At 46.6% G+C, this 21,578-nt stretch overlaps 1 protein-coding gene across 1 annotated transcript in view; it reads right to left on the bottom strand.

The window, feature by feature from the left end:
- Positions 1–869: 869 nt before the first annotated feature.
- The window catches only part of mdga2a (MAM domain containing glycosylphosphatidylinositol anchor 2a), a 40,657-nt gene continuing 19,948 nt past the window's right edge, over positions 870–21,578 (bottom strand). Inside the window, exons 8-17 of the mRNA XM_086150980.1 lie at positions 19,328–19,648; positions 14,853–15,125; positions 7,822–7,970; positions 6,890–7,067; positions 6,036–6,056; positions 5,769–5,924; positions 4,713–4,874; positions 4,509–4,639; positions 1,084–1,183; positions 870–1,006 (exon numbers count right to left, since the gene is read on the bottom strand). Coding sequence (XP_086007106.1) covers positions 915–1,006; positions 1,084–1,183; positions 4,509–4,639; positions 4,713–4,874; positions 5,769–5,924; positions 6,036–6,056; positions 6,890–7,067; positions 7,822–7,970; positions 14,853–15,125; positions 19,328–19,648 — 1,583 coding nt within the window. The 3' untranslated portion in view covers positions 870–914. The remainder of the gene's footprint in view (positions 1,007–1,083; positions 1,184–4,508; positions 4,640–4,712; positions 4,875–5,768; positions 5,925–6,035; positions 6,057–6,889; positions 7,068–7,821; positions 7,971–14,852; positions 15,126–19,327; positions 19,649–21,578) is intronic.

Genomic DNA, 21,578 nt, shown 5'->3' with positions numbered 1-21,578 from the left:
TATGTATGTGTGTGTGTGTCGGTGTGGCATCTGAGCTGCTACTTCCTGTTTCCTGTGCTTTGTGAGAGAAGGTTGCCACATTTGCCAAGATGAGACTGATTTTAACCTGGAAGACTCCAATCTGTGTCCCTAAAACAGGAAACCAACATGGCCGCCCTGAGCTTGAACCCATAATAACATGACCCCATTGCCAACGCCACCCAAAACTCCATTAACCTCCTGATGTTAATTTCCCATCAAGTAGTGCCACAGACTCCACCACCTGTCTGGGATTTACTACGGAACAGGGAGAGGTGGAGATAACCACGGGATGACGGCAACCGTTCTATGACACCACACCCTCCAAATTTCCCGAATACGAGCCCATTCTGATTCCTCTTCAGTGTTAACATCTCATTTACCAACTCAGAAATACAAACCAACGAAAATATCAACATCAACACCAGCATCCAACTAAATTCCATCATGAACAATCCCCTTTTCCTAAACGAACAATTTCTCGTTCCAGGTGAAAACAAAAATCTAATCAAACCCAATGTTTAGAACCTGTAGACTTTGCTGTTTTTCATTCTGCTGTTTGAAAGCAATATATTACTTCAACATCAGAACTCACTTGTCAGGTACAAGCATGAAAAATGTATTTGTCTGTTTTAGCTAGTGGCTAACACATGCAGACCATCACACCAGCTACTGCAAATGATTCAAAAAGATTTCTTACTCGTCTAAGGGAGAATCAGCCAACAAGCTCATGTTTAAGAGATAACTAAGCTAAGCTGAGCTCAGCAAACCAGGGGCATCTTCCACAACGTCGGCCATGTTGGCAGGAAGTCAGTAGCTCTGATGTTTACTGGTCGGGTGTTTGGTGTATTGAGGCAGAAGAGTCAAAGGTCGTGGCCTCTTGTTGAGAACAGGGGTCACCTCTGCCGGCCAATCAGGGCCAGACTCAGAGTGACGCACAGCTGCACTATATGGGTAGAAGAGGGAGGAGGAGCCAGTGATGTCAGATCTGTGTGAGAGACAGATGTTTAGTTATGTCCTTCCCCTGGTAATATAGTCGCATGTTCACATGGGACCTGTACTCACTGTTGGAAGGAGGGTCTTTACACTCCCCCTCCTCAATGGTGACATCATCGATGGCGATGTCGCCCTCGATGCCGGCACCTCGGACCCCCTCGATGACTATCTGATGTGGAAACAAAAACACAGTTTGCCATGGAGACAGACGAGTCCCAATTTATGTACTGAGACGCCAGAATCGGACAGCCGGGGTCATACATCACCATTCCTGACGTTGTTATGAGATGAGGATCAAACATCCTGCTGCTGTTGACCGAAAAATCCTTAAGCTGAAGCAATTGCTAATAACATAAATGTTTTTTTCAAGATGTATTTGTATTAAATTTACACCTTACCATGAGGCTGCCAATAGCACCATCTACTGTAGTATTTATTTTTTTTTACTTTTTATTTTCGCATCTTCTTCTTATGTCAATCAAGTATATCTTCTTCTATTTTGCTCTCGTATTCTACAATAAGCAGGGGCCAATGAATGGAATAAGTTCTTCTACTTTGCTTCCAGTTTTTCTATTAATAGCCCCGTCACCCTCGATTAACACTCTGCTTTCTATCGCTGTCCTTCTTCTCTCACGCTCTCACTTTTTACCCTAATTGGTCGCGACAGAAGGCCGCCCACATTGACACTGGATCTGTCCAAAGTAGATGAGACAACCACTTGTGATTTGGGGCAATATATAAAGGAAATCTGACTTGACTTTTGGTATTCTTTGTAATGAAGAACAGCGTGAGCGGTAGCAGAAGCGGTGTTTGCAGCCGACTGGCTATGTAAACCTGTAATACTGCCCGAAGCAAACCCTGCAATGCCGGAGGAATTCCAAATAAGATGCTGGGCGTGCAGCGCTAAAGCCAAACTACAGGGAAAGAAAAAAAAAAAGAAAGAAAACACAATCCAGTGGCCCCGACAATCTTCATAGGGAACATGAGGTCAGTGCTCATTGAGACCCAGTGGAATACCAGGGGGCAGCAAACTATGTTCCATGTAGACATGACTGCACTTGGCAAATCCCGGACCACAGAGCTGCCCCGGACAGGTTTTAACGCAGTTTGGGCCGACAGGGATGCTGCAGCTCGCAGCAAAAAGAGGGGTGGAAGGATTGCACTTTATGTGACGGAGAAATGGTGTAATCCCAGACATGTGCATCACTGCTGCCTGTAAATTAAACTGCTTGCTGTGGGAATGTGTCCCAATTACTTGCAACGAGAGTTCATGTCCGCGGTTGTTTTCGCTATTCACATTCCTCCATCGGCTGATGCAGGGGTGGCCAGTGATGTCATTACATTACATTACATTACATTACAGTCATTTGGCAGCACTTTTATCCAAAGTGACTTACAAAAAGTGCAATTCAGTCACTGAAGATACGAAGTACCAGTAGTGGGAAGTCAGAAGTTCCACTCAACCAAATAGCCATCTCAGAACCATATTCATACATACATTCATTACATCATTTTGTTTTTTTTTTGTTTTGTTTTGTTTTTCCGAGGGGGTTGGGGGCTAAGTGTGATTAGTAGGGTAGTGCTTAGTGAAGAGGTATGTTTTCAGCTCACGGCAAAAGATGGGCCCAGCTGTTCTGACCTTTTTTAGGAGTTCATTCCACCACTGAGGAGCCAAGACCGAGAAGAGCCGAGACCGGTTCGATCGGCGGCCAGGGACTCGGAGTAATGGGGGGGACGGTCGCTGTGAGGTGGCAGATCGGAGGGGACGGGTAGGAACATGTGGCTTGACCATATTTTGGAGATATGACGGGGATGTCCCATTCACTGCCCGGTAGGCGAGCACCAGGGACTGGAACCTGATGCGGGCGGCTACTGGGAGCCAGTGTAGGGACATAAGAAGGGGAGTTGTGTGGGAGAATTTGGGACGGTTGAGCACCAGGTGGGCATCAGCACCACTGCTGCTAATCGACAGACCCTACTCTGTAAGGGATTTATGCTATCACTGGACATTTTAATCATACATCACGAGACAAATCATTGCCAACCAGCGTGTGGACCTTCTGTGAAAAGTAAATTTGTCCATACAAAGACAGTGAGAAGGTGGACTCGGGAGGCTGCTGAGGTACGTTGGGGCTGCTTTGAGATAACAGACTGTGCGAGCCACATGGGGAGGACATTACTAACATGGCTGACTGCATTACAGAATACATCAGATTCGGTGAACTTGCCACCATGCCGCACCGGAGAGTCCACTGCGTTCCCAACAATAAACCGTAGATCACCGGTGACCTGAAAAAACTTTTACACAAGAAGAAGAGGGTTTTCGGGTCCAGATCGAGCTCAAGGACATACTGAGGACCTGAATGGGCAAATGCAGAAGGATGCTGTAGTGCAAACTCCTGCTAGACGGCATGAAGGATGTGTGAGTGTCTTTCCCCTTATACCCATCACTGGGTATAAGGGGAAAGACAGGCAGCTGTTCGGTAGCTTGGAGCGAGCCAACAAGCAGAACAGTTTCTTTAAAACATTTTGCTCACCTTCTGTTTTCCCCCCAAAGATATCCAGGACATCCCCGCTGCCTGAATTACCTAAACCCCTACCCCATCACTGTTTAGCACCCCCTCCTCTTTCTCCTCCTCCCCCTCTGCCACTGAGGCTATCCTTACCAACTCCTGACTGACAGTGACTTCTAGTCAGGTTAGGAGACAGCTGGAGAAAACACATCTGTGAAAAGCCAACCCTGATGGTGTTTCCCCAAGTTCCTGGGGATCAGTGCCCTCCAGCTGTTTTCTGCTATGAAACATCTGTGAGTCACAGGGGAGTAATATTACCCAGATATATGAGCTACCTGGGCCAAAAAAAAGACTCCATCGGATCTGGCAATCGATCGACCAATTCTCATTTCATCTGCGATGGAGGTCCTGCTGAGACATCTCTGAATTCTCTCCAGTTTGATATCAACCTAAATTAGGAATTGACAACGCAGTCATCTACCAAGTGCAGCACCCCAATTTGCATTTTGATGGAGAGGGACACAACGAAAGAATCCTATTCATTGATTTCTATACTTTTAACTCCCTTTGGTCTCTGCTGCTGGGTAATAACCTGCAAGTGGTGGGTGTCGAAAGCTTTACTGTCTCATGGAACACTGACATACAGACCACGGTTTATCCACCTGGACAGTGTTCTCTCCAATGTGGTGGCCAGTGATACTGGAGCACAGCAAAGGACTGCGCTCTCTCCTTTTTCAGTTCACCTTATATAACTCCAACTTTCAATACAACACGGAGTCATACCACCCACAGACATTTTCTGGTGACTCAGCAGTTGTCAAATGAGTGCTGGCAACTGATAGGCAACTTTTGTGGAGTGAACTGATCCAAATAGCATAACTGCAAGCATAACTGCTGTTAGCCTTCTAGCTTCATCCGATTATTAGCTCACCTGTGTTTCTCAGTCACACATTAGCTGATGCTACTTCAAGTTTTCCGCACCTGAAAAGCAGCCAAGGGGTGAATGGTGACCTTAGCTTGGCGCCAGTGGTTTCCTTGGTTACCAGTGAGACTCCAGGCCGACGTGTCCGTCACAGTTGGAACCTTCTGCCGCAGGAAAACAGTCAGGGCTCCTGAATGACGGAGCAGGAGGTCATTAGTTGCTTGCCAACATGGCTAGTAAAAATGGATGTTGCTCAGCCTCACCTATGTGTTTCCCGTACATGTGGTAATAGAAAGCGACGCAGTAGGAGGCCAGGCTCCCAGAGGAGGTGGAGATCTTGGTGCCCAGGTTGAAAGTTGGAGACAGGAGCCGCGCCTTGTCGCCTTCCTGGCGTGGCCGTGAGGTTTCAATGTACATGTAGAAACCTGCCGCACAAAGGACAAATATAACATCGCCGCACTCTCAACCAATCAGCTGGCTCCAAATGATGCTAATGTAAATAAACCAAATCATTCTGAATCTAGACATTAGCCAAGAGCAACACTCAGTTATTTTACAAATTAGCAAGAATTTATCTGCTGTAAATAATATCCTAGTGTAATCAGCTAGCGGCTAACTCCTCTGCAGCTAACAAACCACAGACAAAGCTATTCAAGCTAGCCACAGTGAGAGTCTTAGCTCAGGTTAATGCTGACTGAGAATAATCTTATAAATGTTATCATTTTTGCAAATGCAAATTTTGCATTTTTGTACATGTGAGCAAATTTTATTTAAGGTTATTATTACTTCAAGGTGTTCAGGCTTGGGTTGAAGTGAAAATGTCTTAAAGCTAAAACTTCTCCTTTCGGCTTTTTTTTTTCGGCTCTGGACTGTTGACCTCAAGTACCTGAAATCCTCCAACTTCTTGATCTCCATACTCCATTTCTCTTCCTATCAATATCATAATAGTACAACTTAAAGCCTGCTCCTAGGGTTCTAGTCTCACTACCTTTCAACCTGGTCTCCTTGACACATAGTTTATCCACCTTTATTTTATTCCCTCAGATTGGTTGTAAATGTTCTCCTACAGTTCAGATGAGATTCTTTCAGCTTTGAAAAAAAACATAACAAATCACCCCTGTGGAATTCTTCCAACCTTTTGTTTACTGGGGGAATAAGGTTTTGATTTCCAGCCATTAATTTGGCCCTGGACCCCCAGTAATTTCAGGTTGTGATCTAGATCCGAACCAGGAGAAGCGACCCAGAAACCAGCAGCATACATTCAGTATATTAAAAAAAAAACACATAAAAAGAAAAACATGTCTGTGTGCGTGTCTCACCCTGCTTAGATCCTCTGTGGTCGGCACTCGGTCCTGTGTTGGGCGTGTACTTGGTGTCACGTGAGGCGGCGCAGTGACGCGTCCAGTCAAACTCATCTGTTTTATCCTGAGAGAAGAGACACAAGGACTCATCCTCGAAACCACACTGGAACTCCCCTGACACACACAAACACACACATAAACAGGGTTACAATCCAGTTGCTCCGATATTTATTTATTTTTTCATTGATAGGTTTCCATAAGTTCAGACCAAAATGTGTTACTCACTGAGATGTGGGTTGACTGGAGCTGCGTAGAAAAGAAGTAAGAGTTGATAAGAAAAATTAAACTCATGTTCTAATGTTCTGATTTTTTGGTCACATAATTGTGTCAATTGTTAGGTCACTTCCTGTGATTGTGAACTTCCTGTCTATTTGTATCTGACCTGTTACATCCTCAAGTTTTCTACAAAAAAAATCCCTTTAAAATTACACTCACACAAAGTTCTCACTGCACACAAACACATTTTATCATTTATTCATCTTTTTATTTGAATGCTGAATTTTTTTTTTTTTTGACAAACATTTAAATAAAAGTCAGTATAAACAAATAGTCTTCCCACAGACTAAATAATAATCCTGCTTTGAATTATAGTTTCGGACAGCAGGGTGGCCCCCACTGAGACAGGAAAAAATGGTGTGTGTGTGTGTGCATGTGTGTGTGTGTGTGTCTTCACACTGTCCCAGATATGTAGTTTTAACTCAGCAATAGCGCTGCTAACATGCTGTGACATCACAAACCACCACTATGCTGCCCTGGAGGACCCCCCCCCCCCCCCCCACACACACACACACACTAGTATCAGCCTGAAACTTGGATTCTCATGAAACATTTTGCTCGTTCAGGTATGAGAGATGTAAAAGGTGGAGGTGAAGCAGAGCACCAGGGGGCACTGTGGGAGCTGTTGGGTTTACACACTGGTCAGAGACTCAGCCTGAACCACAGGATCCTGGTTAGAGGTGGAAAACTAGTGCAAAACGACTGAACTATCGTGACAGATCACATGACATGGACAGGAAATACCTAGTGTAGACCGGAAATTACGCGCTGATATAATCAGGAGGTGGGAGGAAAGGGAGTACCGCTGTAGGTGATGATGCGTTCGGTGGCATCCCCTTCGCCGTAGCGGGTGATGGGCGTCAGACGGACGAGGTAGGACTCTGGCTTGATGAGCTCCGTCAGGTTATAGGTCAGCAGCTCCCCCTTCTGGATGGTTCCTTCCATGGCAATCTCCTGCTCCCACCAGCGGGACTGACCCACCTGGGGGCACATGATCCAGCGGGAGCAATATTGATCGAGCCACAGATATTTTCAGTCATAGACCTCTGTCAATAAGGCAGCTTCAAAGCAGTTCAATGACTTGGTAATTCTTAATTCTTTTGTGTTGGTGAAGACTTTCAATCATTCCAGTCGTCTGACTGATTGTCAAATGTTGTCTGGTGACTGGGCAAGTTTTTCCCCTTGATCTGTACGGATAAGAGGTGAGACATCTTCATGTTGCTATGATCAGATTTGACAACAATGAATTACTTAATCTCGTGTTTTTACAGCAAATTGACTGGGACGTATCTAATATCAATCAGCTGATCAGGCAGAGACCCCATATCAATCTTACTGACGCTTGAAAGTGATATCACGAGAGAAAGTAAGGGTCTCCCTACACTTCCTGTCCTGCTTCTTCTTCTTCTTCTTCTTGTTCTGTCCCATCAGCACTTCCTGCTAGTTTCTCTCCCCTGCCCTCCCCATCGTCTCTGCAGCACTGACAGGCTGGTCGCCATGGCAACAAGCCTCCCCATCCCCCTGCTTCTGTATGCCGCAGGGTTCTCAGGTGGACACACACACACACACACACACACACATACACACGCTATGCGTCTTGTTCTGAAGATGTAACTTGGAGCTTTACGACACCAATGAGAAAAGAATTTGGAAAAACAGAACAAGCAATGGTCAGGGTCTTTGAGGAGAGATGGGGTGTCCCCCTCCCCTGGAGCCCCTTCCCCCTGTCACTGACCTGCCTGATCCCAAGTCTGTAGGCCAGGATCCGATCCACGGCACTGGGCTCTTGCTGCGTCCATTGCAGCCTGAAGCCGTAGACCCTGGGCCGCGTGGACCAGAGGGGCACGTGTGAGTCGTAGTAGAACTCAGGGGAGAAGGCCTTCCCTGGGGTCAGAGATCACACAGAGCAGGGGGGGCAGGGAAGATCACATGATCAGACAGAGGGGCCAGAGGTCACTGACATAGGAGTGTAAATTGTACAGGATGATTTGATCATTTCTATTTCCTGCAGTTTTTAGATTAATTCCTCTTGGTTTAAATGGAAATATCACATGGGGGTGCAGCTCCGTTGTAGTATTGATTAGGATGGGTCGGTGCTTGATCCATTAATCTAATGACGCTTGATCAAATACATACATATTGTTTGCCTTGGTCACCTCCTCTCCCTCAGTCTTCCTCACTGCTTCTTTAAGCTCCTTTGGGTTTTTAAAGTGTTTGAGGAACGTTTGTCTCCCGACACTTAACTTTCTGCTGACGATTCAAACACTGAAGATTAACTGGCTTAAAGTGATGCTGTGTGTGTGTGTGTGTGTGTGTGTGTGCGAGTGCCCGTGCGTGTGTGTGTGTGTGTGTGTGTGTGCATGAATGAGTGAGTGAGTGAGCATAGGATTAAAGAAGAAGAAATCGACTCCCACTGGACACAAACCTCCAGCCTGGTCGACCTGATAAGACAAATCTACGTCGTTATTGGCTGAATCAGCTAGAACTGAAATAAAACATTGAAGTCTAGAATTATTTTATTTTGTCAGAGCCTTTTTCACTTTAGGTTAAAATATTCAATGGGTATGTACATCTTTAAATGTTACATATCAATAAAAATGTATCAATAATTATTGAATCAACAGTTAAAAATATATGATTTCATAAAAAAAACATGTTGACCAGAAGCCTATTGTTTCAATTTTATCCAATTTTCATGACTGTCTTAATGTCTTCACATTCCCATTTAATTATTCAGATCCAAGATTCTTTATTTTTAATTTCCTTCATGCAGAGTGTTTCGGAGATATGTGCCAAATCTTTTAATCTGATATAAATCAGATTGGAATATGAGAGGAAAATGAAAAACATGTTTTTTTTTGAAGGAATGTTGTTTTTCCTTTTTTTTCTGCATGATATTTTTAATAGCCCTGATGTCCCTGAAATCATAAATATGTAATTAATAAACCGCACAATTTTTCCCATACTTTGAAGGACTTAGTTGGTTATATTTCCCTCTAATTCTTCATCCTTTTATTAAAGATTAACCTTCCTTCCAAATATTTCAATCTGTGAATTAAATCAAAATTTAATAAATGAGTTAGTGATTGCATCCTGAAGTTGTAGAAGATACTTTATGTTGTTTTTATTCCAGAGGACCTCTATTCGGTGTTTTTCAAAATAAAAGCAGTAGATTACAGTGACACGTTGGACGAATAAAAGGGAGAGGGTTCCATCCACTGCAGGACGAAGCACTGATTGAACGAGCCCTCCCTCCCGGCGCCGCACCTGATGAGCAAAACCGCTGTCATCCTACATCATCCACGAGCCACTTCCTGTCTCTCTGCTGCTGCCGAGATAAGAGGCTTAGTGAGCGCTGCACTGACAGACAGTGTCAGCTGACAGATCAACTGATCCAGCAGACCCGGATTTCATGATGAAGCCCCAGGTCATGACCCGGAACCAAGTTTGGATTTTGGAGCATCAAACTTCCTTGAATCCCTCAACACCCTGCTTCTCCGCTTTGCTTTACAAATAATACTTTATTTAACTTATTATAAATGTAAACAGACGCTTCTTACGTCAGTCTCTGGATTATTAGATAATTTTATCATTGTTATCATCATTATTTCATCATCCTTTCCTTGAGCTGCCACCTTACCGTGGTGGAGGGGTTTGCGCGTCTCAGTGATCATGGGAGCTATGTTGTCGGGGGGATTTACGTCTCCGGAAGGGTTACCCAAGACAAACATGTCCCAGAAGAGGGACCAGACAAAGCGCAGCACAGAAGACCAGCCATGAAGAGAAAAAACTTTGGACCCTGTTTTCCCTTGTTTCCCTTGCCTTGACACAGGCCACTGGGGCGCTGTTCCTGGAGCCAGGCCCAGGGGCAGGCCTGGTGGCCGGCTCTGCACCAATGGGGCCCGGCCGGGCACAGCCTGAAGGATTAACATGGGTCCCTCTTCCCCTGGGCTCACCACCCACAAGAAGGGCCAAAAGGGTCGGGTGCAGCGTATGCCGGTTGGTGGCCAGAGCGGCGGACCTTGGCGGTCCAACCCTCGGCTGCAAAAGCTGGCTCTCGGTACATGGTATGTCACCTCTCTGGTTGGGAAGGAGCCTGAGCTGGTGCGTGAGGCTGAGAGATTCTGACTAGATATAGTTGGACTCACCCCCAGCGTGGGGTCTGGAACCAGGCCTCTCGAGAGGGGATGGACTCTTTTTTTACTATGGAGTTGCCCCCGGTGAGAGGCGCCGGGCAGGTATGGACCTATAGATTGCCCCCCGACTTGGCGCCTGTACGTGGGGGTTCAACCTGTTGGACGAGAGAGTAGCCATCCTCCGCTTTAAGGTTGGGGGACGGGTTCTGACAGTTGTTTCAGGCTATGCACACAACAGCAGTACAGTTTATGCACTCCTCTTGGGGTTCCGAGAGCAGGTGCGACAGAAAGCTCCGACCAGGGACTCCCTCTTTCTACTGGGAGACTTCAACGCTCACAAGGGCAACGACAGTGCCACTTGGAAGGGTGTGATTGGGAGGAACGGCCCCCCCGATCTGAGCCTGAACAGTGTTTTGTTATTGGACTTCTGCGCTCGTCAAGGATTGTCCATAATAAACACCAGGTTGAGGCATTAAGGTGTCCATACAGTGGGGCAAAAAAGTATTTAGTCAGCCATCAATTGTGCAAGATCTCCCACTTGAATAAATGAAAGAGGCCTGTAATTTTCATCATAGGTACACTTCAACTATGAGAGACAGAATGAGAAAAAAAAAAATCAAGAAAATCACATGTCTGATTTTTAGAGACTTTATTTGCAAATTATGGTGGAAAATAAGTATTTGGTCAATAACAAGAGTTCATCCCAGTACTTCATTGTATACCCTTTGCTGGCAATGACATAGGTTAAACGTTTTCTGTAAGTCTTCACAAGGTTCTCACACACTGTTGCTGGTATTTTGGCCCATTCCTCCATGCGGATCTCCTCGAGAGCAGTGATGTTTTGGGGCTGTCACAGGGCAACATGGATTTTCGACTTCCTCCAAAGATTTTCTATGGGGTTGAGATCTGGAGACTGGCGAAGCCACTCCAAGAACTTGAAATGGTTCTTACGAAGCCACTCCTTTGTTGCCCGGGCGGTGTGTTGGGGATCATTGTCATGCTGAAAGACCAAGACAGATTTCGTCTTCAATCCCCTTGCGGTTGGAAGGAGGTTTTTACTCAAAATCTCATGATACATGGCCCCGTTCATTCTTTCCTTTACACGGATCAGTCGTCCTTTTGCAGAACAACGGCACCAGAGCATGATGTTTCTACCCATAATTCACAGTAGGTATGGTGTTATTTGGATGCATTCTTTCTCCTCCAAACACGACAAGTTGAGTTTTTATTTTGGTTTCATCTGACCATAGGACATTCTCCCAGTTCTCTTCTGGATCATCCAAATGGTCTCTAGCAAACTTCAGACGGGCCTGGACATGTACTGTATTCAGCAGGGGGACACGTCTGGCACTGCAGGATTTCAGTCCCTGGCAGGGTAGTGTGTTACTGATGGTAGCCTTTGTTACTTTGGTCCCAGCTCTCTGCAGGTCATTCACTAGGCCCCCCGTGTGGTTCTGGGATTTTTGCTCACTGTTCTTGTTATCATTTTGACCCCACAGGGTGAGAGCTCGCGTGGAACCCCAAATCAAGGGAGATTATCAGTGATCTGGTATGTCTTCCATTTCCTAATAATTGCTCTCACTGTTGATTTCTTCACACCAAGCTACTTACCCATTGCAGATTCAGTCCTCCCAGCCTGGTGCAGGTCTACAATTTTGTTTCTGGTGTCCTTTGACAGCTCTTTGGACTTGGCCATAGTGGAGTTTGGAGTGACTGTTTGACATTGCGGACAGGTGTGTTTCATACTGATAACACTCAAACAGATTCCATTGATACAGGTAACGTGTGGAGGACAGCGAAGCCTCTTAAAGAAGAAGTTACAGGTCTGTGAGAGACAGAAATCTTGCTTGTTTGTAGGTGACCAAATACTTATTTTACCAAGGAATTTACCAATTAATTCATTAAAAATCCTACTATGTGATTTCCTGGATTATTTTCCCCCCATTCTGTCTCTCATAGATGAAGTGTACCTACGATGAAAATCACAGGCCTCTTTCATCTATTTAAATATGAGAATTTTCACAATTGGTGGCTGACTAAATACTTTTTTGCCCCCTTGTATGTGCACTTGGCACCAAGGCACCTCAGGCCACAATTCTTTGATTGACCTTGTGGTTGTGTCGTTGGACTTGTGGCCGCATGTCCTGGACACTCAGGTGAAGAGCTGGTGGGGGAGGATGCCAGTCAGACTTGGCAGACCCAAATGTACCTTGAGGGTCTGCTGGGAACATCAGGCAGAGTCCCCTGTCAGAAGGAGTCTCAACTCCCACCTCTGGCAGAGGTAAATCCACGTCCTGAGGGAAGCGGGGGACATTGAGTCTGAATGGGCCATGTTCCGTGCTTCCATTGTTGAGGTGGTAGATCAGAGCTGCAAACCGGGATGCCATAAAAGTGAAGGAGTCCTATCAGGCCTTTCTGTCCTGTGGGGCTCCAGAGACAGCTGATAGGCACCAGCATGCCAAGTAGCCTCCGGCTTCATTGGTTGCCAAGGCAAAAACTCAAGCATGGGAAGAGTCTGGGTAGACCTGGAGAGTGACCTCTGGAGGGCGTTGAGGATATCCTGGTTCCACCATCCAGCGGCTCAGGAGGGGGAAGCAGTGCACCATCAACACTGTGTACTGTGGGAAAGGGGCCCTGCTGACCTCAACCTGAGACGTTGTAAATCGGTGGCAGGAATACTTCCAAGACCTCCTCAAACCCGTCAAAACGCCTTCCAATGAGGAAGCAGGGCCGGGGGACTCTGGAGTGGACACACCTATTCGGGCTGAGGTCCGCCCTGGGTTCCTCAAGGCTTTGGATGCTGTAGGGCTGTCCTGGCTGACACGCCTCCGCAGCATTGCGTTGATGTCAGGGACAGTGAGGAGCAGTGTGGTTTTCGTCCTGGTTGTGGAACAGTGGACCAGCTCTATCCCCCCAGGCAAGGTCCTTGAGGGGGTATGGAAATTTGCCCAACCAGTCTACATGCGTTTTGTGGATCTGGAGAGAGCATTTGTCAGTGTCTTACGGGCAATCCTGTTGGGGGTACTTAGGGAGTATGGGGTATCGAACCCCGTTATATGGGCTGTTCAGTCCCCGGATGATTGGTGTTGGAGCTTGGTCCGCATTGCCAATTGTTAACAGGACCCATTTCCAGTGAGAGATGGACTCTGCCAGGGCTGCCCTTTGTCACCGATTCTGTTCATAACTTTCATGGACAGAATTTCTGGCCAAAGCCAGGGTGTAGAGGGGATGCGGTTTGGTGGCCCCAGGATCAAGTCAGATGATGTGGTTCAGTTGGCTTCATCAGGCCACGATCTCACTGACACAGTTTGTAGCCGAATGTGAAGCCGGCGGAATGAGGATCAGCACCTCCAAATCCGAGACCATGGTGCTCAACCAGAAATGGGCGGAGTTCCCACTCTGGGTCGGGGAAAAGGTCCTGCCTCAAGTGGAGGAGTTCAAGTATCACAGGGTCTTGTTCACGAGTGAGGAAAGGATGGAGCAGGAGATCAACAGGCAGACTGGTGCAGCGTCTGCAGTGATGGGGACTCTGCGGGTCGTGACCGAAAGAACGAGATTGCGGATACAAGTGCCTGAAATTAGTTTTCTCTGAAGGGTGGCCTGACTCTCTCTTAGAGATAGGGTGAAAAGTTTGGTCATCTGGGAGGAGCTGCTCCTCCACATAGAGAGGAGTCAGATAAAGTAGCTCGGGCATCTGGTCAGGGTGCCTCTTGGATGCCTCCTGGGGGAGGTATTCCGGGCATGTCCATCTAGGAGGAGACCACAGAGAAGACCCAGGCCACGCTGGAGGGACTATGTCTCTAGGCTGGCCTGGGAACACCTTGGGGTCCCCCAAGAGGAGCTGGACCATGTGGTGGGGGAGAGGGAGGTCAGAGCCTCACTGCTTTGGCTGCTGCCCCCACCATCCCACTCCGGATAAGCGGGTGAAGATGGATGAATAGACGGATGGATCATCATTATTTGAGAATGATTTATATTTAATGAAAAATAGGTAAATAAGGTGCTTTTTGGTGTAATTACAAAGTGATACCGATGTAACAACAAATGTAGATCTGAACAAATCACAAATCTTATTTTTTGGTTACGTCCCCTTTGGTGGCTGCAGATTTTTTTGTTTCAAGCATTGTTATAATATTTGTTTCTATCGACGATCTTTCCTCTAATTTGGGGTTATCAGTTAAGTTCAACCTCATGTTAATGCACTTTAAGGCGTTTTTTATGAGATAATTACATTTTAAAAGCCTGGCTGACCCCAGGAAAAACAAAGCGCCTCTGTTTAAAGGTAATCCCCATCCCCCTGTCTCAGAAAACAGTTTTGATGCCCCTTTTGCTCCAGATCACTACTAGATTATCAAATCACATCAACCTGTGAAGGAGACCCGAATGAAGATTGGCAGGAAACCAGACAAAAATCTGCAAAAAAATTCTAAAAATATCAAGCCTTGAAAACCACAGTACCCACATTATCACAGGAAAGGGGAACTTCCTGTTTACTTCAAAATAAAAGTATCACTTTTTGAGATTCAAATCCTGATTGAGACAAACTTCCTTCTCATAACAGTACCTACAACTACATCTAGGGCGAGGTTCACCCCCTCTTCCCCGCGTACAGGATTGCATCTGGTCTTACCTGTGACCAGGAAGGTGCACCGCCCCGCTCCCGCTTCGTTGGTGATGTCACAGGTGTACTCGCCGTAGCCCTCTCGGTTCAGTGCTCGGACATGGTAGCTGGTGTCGTCACGCTGATCGGCAAACTGGCCTACGGTCAGCAGGCGGGAGCCCAGCTTCCACTCGTACCGCAGCAGGCGGGCCGGGTGGGCCTGCAGCAGCCGGCAGCTCAGGCTGAAGGCCCGACCCAGGGCCTGCCGGACCTCCTGGAACACCGGCTCCACCACAGGGGGATCTGGGGGGCAGACGGGAAATGAGGCAATCATTGGGGTGGGAAAACAAAATCCAATTTTCTTTCAATATCTCCCATATTTTTTATTTTCTTCACTGTTTTCCAGTTCTTTTGTAGATTTTACAACGTGGGTCGTTGAATCCCAAATTCAGGAAGTGTGGTTTTCTTCCTCGTGGTGGGACAGTTGACCAGCTCTACACCCTCAACAGGGTCCTCAAGGGTGCATGGGAGTTTGCCCAATCAGTCTACCTGTCTCTTGTGGACCTGGTGAAGGCATTCTAGTCCCATGGGGGAGCTCTGGTTGTGGGGTACCGGATCCGATTTGACCTGTGTCGGAGCTTGGATCGCATTGATAAAGGTTGGACTCCAGGGTTTCCCTTTGTCCCCGATTCTGTTCTTTTATGGACGGAATATCTAGGTGCAGCCAGGTTGCTGATGGGATCCGTTTGGCGGCCGCAGGATTGGGTCCCTCCTTTTAGTAGATCGTTTGGTCCCGTTGGCTTGATCAGTCCATTATCTTTCTCGAGCAGTTTACAGCAGAATGCAAAGCAGAGGAATCCAAATCGGAGAACATGGTTCTCAGCCGGAAACGGGTGGAGTGCCCACTCCGGGTCAAGGAAGAGGTCCTTCACCAAGTGGAGAGGTTCAGGTATTTCAGGGTCTTGTTTACAAGTGAAGGACACACATACCAGGAGATTGACTGGTGGATCACTGAGGAGCTGGCAGTGATGCAGGCTCTGTACCGGTCTGCCCTGGTGAAGAAGGAGCTGAGCCAAAAGGTGAAGCTCTCAATTTATTGGTCAATCTACATTCCTACCCTCACCTATGGTCACAAGCCCTGGGTTGTTGACTAAAAGAGCAAAGTCACGGATCCAAAAGGCTGAAATGAGCTTTCCCCACAGGGCGTCCAGGCTCTCCCTTAGAGATAAGGGAGTTTGGCCATCCGGGAGGGGCTCAGAGTAGAGTGGCTGCTCCTCCACATGGAGAGGTGTCAGATGAGGTGACCCAGAAAGGTGAGGTGTTCTGGGCATGTCCAACCTGGTGGAGGCCCCGGGGAAGACCCAGGCCACATTGGAGGGACTATACGTCTCAGCGGCCTTGTAACGCCTTACAATCTCCCTGGAAGAGCTGTATCAAGTGGCTGGGGAGAGGGAAGTCCTCTCTGCTGCCCCTGCAACCAGACCCCAGGTAAGCGGTAGACGATGGTTTTAAATGTATAAAAAAAAAAAATTACGTACAAGCAAATAACACACACACACACACACACACACACGTATATATATAAGTGTATAAATGTGTTTGTGTGTGCTGCTTTCCACTTTGATGCATTCCTGGCATCAGTCACTAGGGGGCTCGTAGTTCAAACATTACCTGACAGAAACCTGTTGAAACTTTTTTTGGTTAAACTTGGTGCAGTGATTAGCACTTCGGCCTCACAGCACGAAGGACCCCGGTATGATTCCGACAAGGACATGTTCTCTGCGTTGGTTTTCTCCGTGTCTGAAATTCCCTAGGTCTAGAAAGTGTGAGGTTCAGCATCCAAACTCCTATTGGTCACCTAAATTAACATGACACCTGGTTTCAAACACTTGGCTACATTTCAGTCTTTGGCTGACGCAGCTTCATTAATATTGAGAGATGTGAATATTCAAATGTGTTGGTAGTAACAGCGTGTATTTACCCCGAATTGACCAGGGCTATGACCTTTGACCTTCAGGCACCCCATGGCCACGCCCTTTGAAAGCTTACTTTACTCATGAACAACTTTCCCGATTTGAATGAGACATTGGTTCAGAGTGCTCTAGACTGCTGGCTCAGTCCTTGGCAATAAAAACAACTAAATAATAATGAAATCCACATTGACCTTATTTTCAAGCCTCTTTCAAAAAATGAATCTCAAATCAAAAGAAAAGGAAGAAGGAAAAAAATTATGATGACGACGATTTTCAATGTTAAAGAAAAAAGTCGACAGTGAAATAATCTCGGAGGCCAAACACGGGACGAAAAAACCCGCCGACGCAGGAAGTCGGAGGATTTGGTTTCTCGCGGAATCGGGAAGTTATTTCGGCTCCTTCATGCGACGCGGTTTAGCGGCACGCTGACACCTCGACACATGTGACGTCCCTGTAATCCCTGCTGAAAAATCATCCTCGGGGGAGATGGAAGGAGATGGAGGGGATGGAGGGGGGGCACACTTGCTGCAGCTTCTGTCACCAGTTCCACTCCCGTCACCGGGGTTGCGAAACGCCGGCGGCTGCATGTCGTCTTGTAATCCAGCGACGACACTCTGGATTATTGTCACTAAATTCAAACATCACAGGCTGTAATCCGAACGACAAGTGGGTTTAGACGTTTTATGGAAGTTATTAAAGCGGAGCGGGGAGCCGCCGCCGGCCGGTCCGGCCCACCCCTCCCACACACCCGCTTCCTGCCTTGGCTGCCTGGTGGAATCTCAAACAAACGTCAAGTTTTTGATTTTCCTGGCGCTTGAATCCAGTTTGCGGGAATAATAATCCAGCTGTAATCTGGACTCACTTTAATCTGCTTAGAGTGAAACGGCAGAAACACCTCAGACCGCGGAGAGGACCTGGATGGTCGTCACCGGCACCGGGATTAACGGCGGCAAACACAGAAATGTCAGAAGTGGGGAAATTAAATTTAAAAAAAAAAAAAAAAACGGGAACAAACACTGATCAATTTGGAGGTAAAACCAGATCAGTTTGGCATGAAATGTTCGATGGACGTGTTATTACAAAGAACACGACTGAGACTTGGGTGGGGGAGAGAAAAGGAGGCCATGCGACCGGCCGAGCTCCGAGCTCAGGCTGCCCGGAGAATCAGACGGAGAGCACGGTAATCACCCTGACACTTTAACTGCAGCGGGACACAGGAAGTGTGCGTGTGTGTGTGTGTGTGTGTGTGTGTGTGTGTGTGTGTGTGTGTGTGTGTTCTGTGAGAAGCAGGACTGTTCCTGCAGGACGACACTAAACTGAGGAGGAAGTTACCCTGGTTTCTAGGCGGAATCTTTCAGAGCATATCTTTATCAACAACAAATTTAAACTTTTTTTTTTTTAATCTGAAAGCAAAAACAGGATGTTGGCCAGGAAAACAACAGATGACAGGTATTTTACCAAGAATAAAAATAATAATGCTGTAGTTTCATTGCTTGTTACACTGTTATTGCACATTTATGAACATCTTGTTGAACATTCACTGGGATTTTCGCACTGATTAAAAAATGATTCTTGAGTGATTTGGTCAATCATTATTGACCAAATCAAGAATCTCAGTAACATGTATTCATGTAGTGTGTGTTCATACAATGTGGATGTTGGGACATGAACTCCCATCCCTGGTAGTGTGTAGATGAGTGATGAGTGGGAGTGTAAACACAACTGTACGTGTCACTTCCTGTGATGGGATATAATGCGACGTGTGGCCCTGCGGCTTCCACAGAGCATGACGGGAAGGTCGCCAATTTGATGCTCGTCGCTGGGTGGCGGCGGCGGCACCTGATGATTCCCCTCAGACAGTTTAACGCGAACACCGTCGCCTCCTGTGAGGATATCGGTTTGTCGGATTGGATGTCAAGTTCAAAACACCGGAAGTGGAAGGCAGCGCTTCCTGCTTGTTTTCATAACACCTTTCTGAACAAATATATCCCATAATAAAAATTCAGATTTACTATAGTCATATCACATTGATAAAATGACATAATTAATCCCTTAATAGTCAACAACATAATAATTTTTTGCATATCCAAAACGGTAAATACCTGTAAATATTCATATTTATTGATTTATTCATAAAATATGCCAATTTTTTAATTGACTACACGAGACAAGTAACAAAAAAACATAACTATTTGAAATAATTTCGGAAAAGAAATTGTCTGAGTCTACAGGGGCAGGAGTGGCACAGCTGATATAGCGGGCACCCCTTCAATCGAAAGTTTGGGGGTTTGAACCCTGGATACCCCCTGTTTGCAAGAGAGGGGCCATGAGCAAAACCCCTTAGGTCCTCCTGATGGTCAGGTTAGCACCTTGCATCTCACCATCGGTATGTGTGTGTGTGTGTGTGTGTGTGTGTGTGTGTGTGTGTGCGTGTGTGAATGGGTTAGTGTAAGAAAATCCAATGTAGAGCCCTCAAGTACTGAAAAAACATGTGTGTGTGTGTGTGTGTGTGTGTGTGTGTGTGTTACTCACACTGCACCACTAGTTGTATCAAGGCCTCCCTGGACTTGACGTTGAATCCGTTGTACTGGCTGGTCTGACATCGGTAGGTTCCGCTCATGTTCCTCATCACGTTGGCGATCCTCAGGACGCCGTCGTAACTCTCCATCTGCATCGACCCGTCGGGCATCAGGGGCGGAGCCACCGCCGCCGCCACAGCACCTCCCTCCTCCACCCGGGACCAGAGAATGATGGGCTTGGGTTTCCCAGACACCAGACACTGCAGGTCCACAGTGTCACCCTCCTGGCTGATGATGTGGGAGCGCCCCCTGGGGACGGACAGCTCAGGGGGAACTGAAGCCAGAGACAGGAAGTCATTATCCTGACTGACGGTGCTCAGGCGGCAGCTTCATTTCTGCTTCTAGTTCTTCTAAATTAAGAACTGATTTAGACCTGTTCCCATGACCCCGTTACTACCCCCCCCCCCCCCCCCCCAAGTGTGAGAAACCATTTTTCAACCAAACTGCAAACTAATCTGTTAGTCTCCAATGCAGCCTGCTTTGGGATGCATTTAGAACCAAAGAATCTTCTGGTGACTCACTGGAAAGGAGTCATTTGATGGAACTGCAGGACTTTATTCATAAAGAGGCTGCGGACTCACAACGTGGAGGAAGTTCTAAAGTGAAATGCCGGCAAGATTCACGCTCATTGGTGCTGAGACGTACTGTATGTAAAGTGAAGTTACCGCAACATTATTCCCCAATGTTGCCACGTTGGTATGACGACGTGCACGTCAAGTACCGTGACGGTTTAGTGACGACCCCTCACTGTGGTTTCATAAAGACCCTGTGAAGTTTTTCGGATGCAATACACATTGAATATTACAAATTGCATCCAAGAGTAGAGCAGTAGAGTAACAATCACCTCATGTTGGGCGTTTCTATGTGGACAGGAAGTAAAATTAGCGACTTTAAGTCAGTGATCAAATGTTTTGTTTGTCGTCCTTGGCAGATGAGAAGATCTTGGAACCACCATGGATACACCAGCTCATGGAATCAGGGAGTTCTATGCATAAGGGATTTTTTTATAGACCTGGTGCCATCCTGGCAAAGATCTAAAAAGTTACTATGACGTTACTCTGAAGTACACTGATGCTGCAAAGTACTTTGTAGCATCACCTTGCTTTGTTGTGACTTTAAATTAAGTTTAGCAACCAAATCAGTGATCCCGCTCTGTGAGCGTTCTTTTGCGTGGGCATTCTGAGGTTGTCCAATTCTGCCAGCTGGGAATGAGTTCCTCATCTGGTCCTCTGACCTTCCTCCTCCAAAACCATTACTTGTATTGGTCAGAGCACTGTTCTGCCAGTTACAGACAAACCTCAAAATTACCCCGAAAATGTTTATCAGCTCGGAACGACACTACGAAGACGATCTTGTCACATTGTTATTTCACAATGAAGTATTTTGACATGACTGGTTTCGGCTTGCATTGTGTCCTGTAGATCTTCTGATGCTGGTAATTTTTGAATAAAAGGAAATAATTACTTCCATGACTCATAAGCGACCTGGTAAGTAAATGAATAGCTAATTGATTGGATGTTTTGAATTTGTCCCGTATTTGGTTCTAGGACAGATTCCATTCAGTTTTCTTTAGTTGCTAAAACTATCTTCAACAGTCAGTGTTATATGACCCTTCAACGAGTTGATGATGCAGATCCTGATGTAGACCCTTCAGTGCTGCTTCTACAGGCAGTACTTCTGGAAACTATCGCTGATGTGCTAATACGGTGGAACTGTCCCGCTGACTCTTGGAGTAGTACTCGAACCCGCTGTGACTCTGCTGACACCTGACTTAAATCATTCCGCAGCACAGCGCGATATTTCCGCAGCCTCGCATACACGAACTTCCTATGACATGACACGGACACAGAACCCTAGGGGAACCTAGGTGTCCGGTCACGTTGCTGTGATGGGATGGACCTGTGAAACTACTAATACTTTGTCCATTAGCCGTGATGCTACGTAGCCTCTTAGCATCATGCTACACTGGCAACTATATGTGAATCGACGAGATCCAAAACAGCAGATCCTTCTGAGATTGCATAACAACAACCAGATGACCAGGGAAGGGGGGAGGGGGGGTTACTCCCTCTTCCTGTGCCCGTTGCGATGGAGGCAAATGGTACGTCACAGAGAGGAATCAGACTGAATGTGATGTCGCAGCTGATGAAATTTTTTAGGATGATTAGTTATGATGATATGACGTGACCCCTGCTCCAATGTCG

The sequence above is a fragment of the Fistularia commersonii genome, chromosome 1 (assembly GCF_037954325.1).
Source record: "Fistularia commersonii isolate RoL2024-O1a breed Wild chromosome 1, RoL_Fcom_v1.0, whole genome shotgun sequence".
NCBI classification, from domain to species: domain Eukaryota; kingdom Metazoa; phylum Chordata; class Actinopteri; order Syngnathiformes; family Fistulariidae; genus Fistularia; species Fistularia commersonii.
This window is presented reverse-complemented; position numbering and strand designations above follow the sequence as displayed.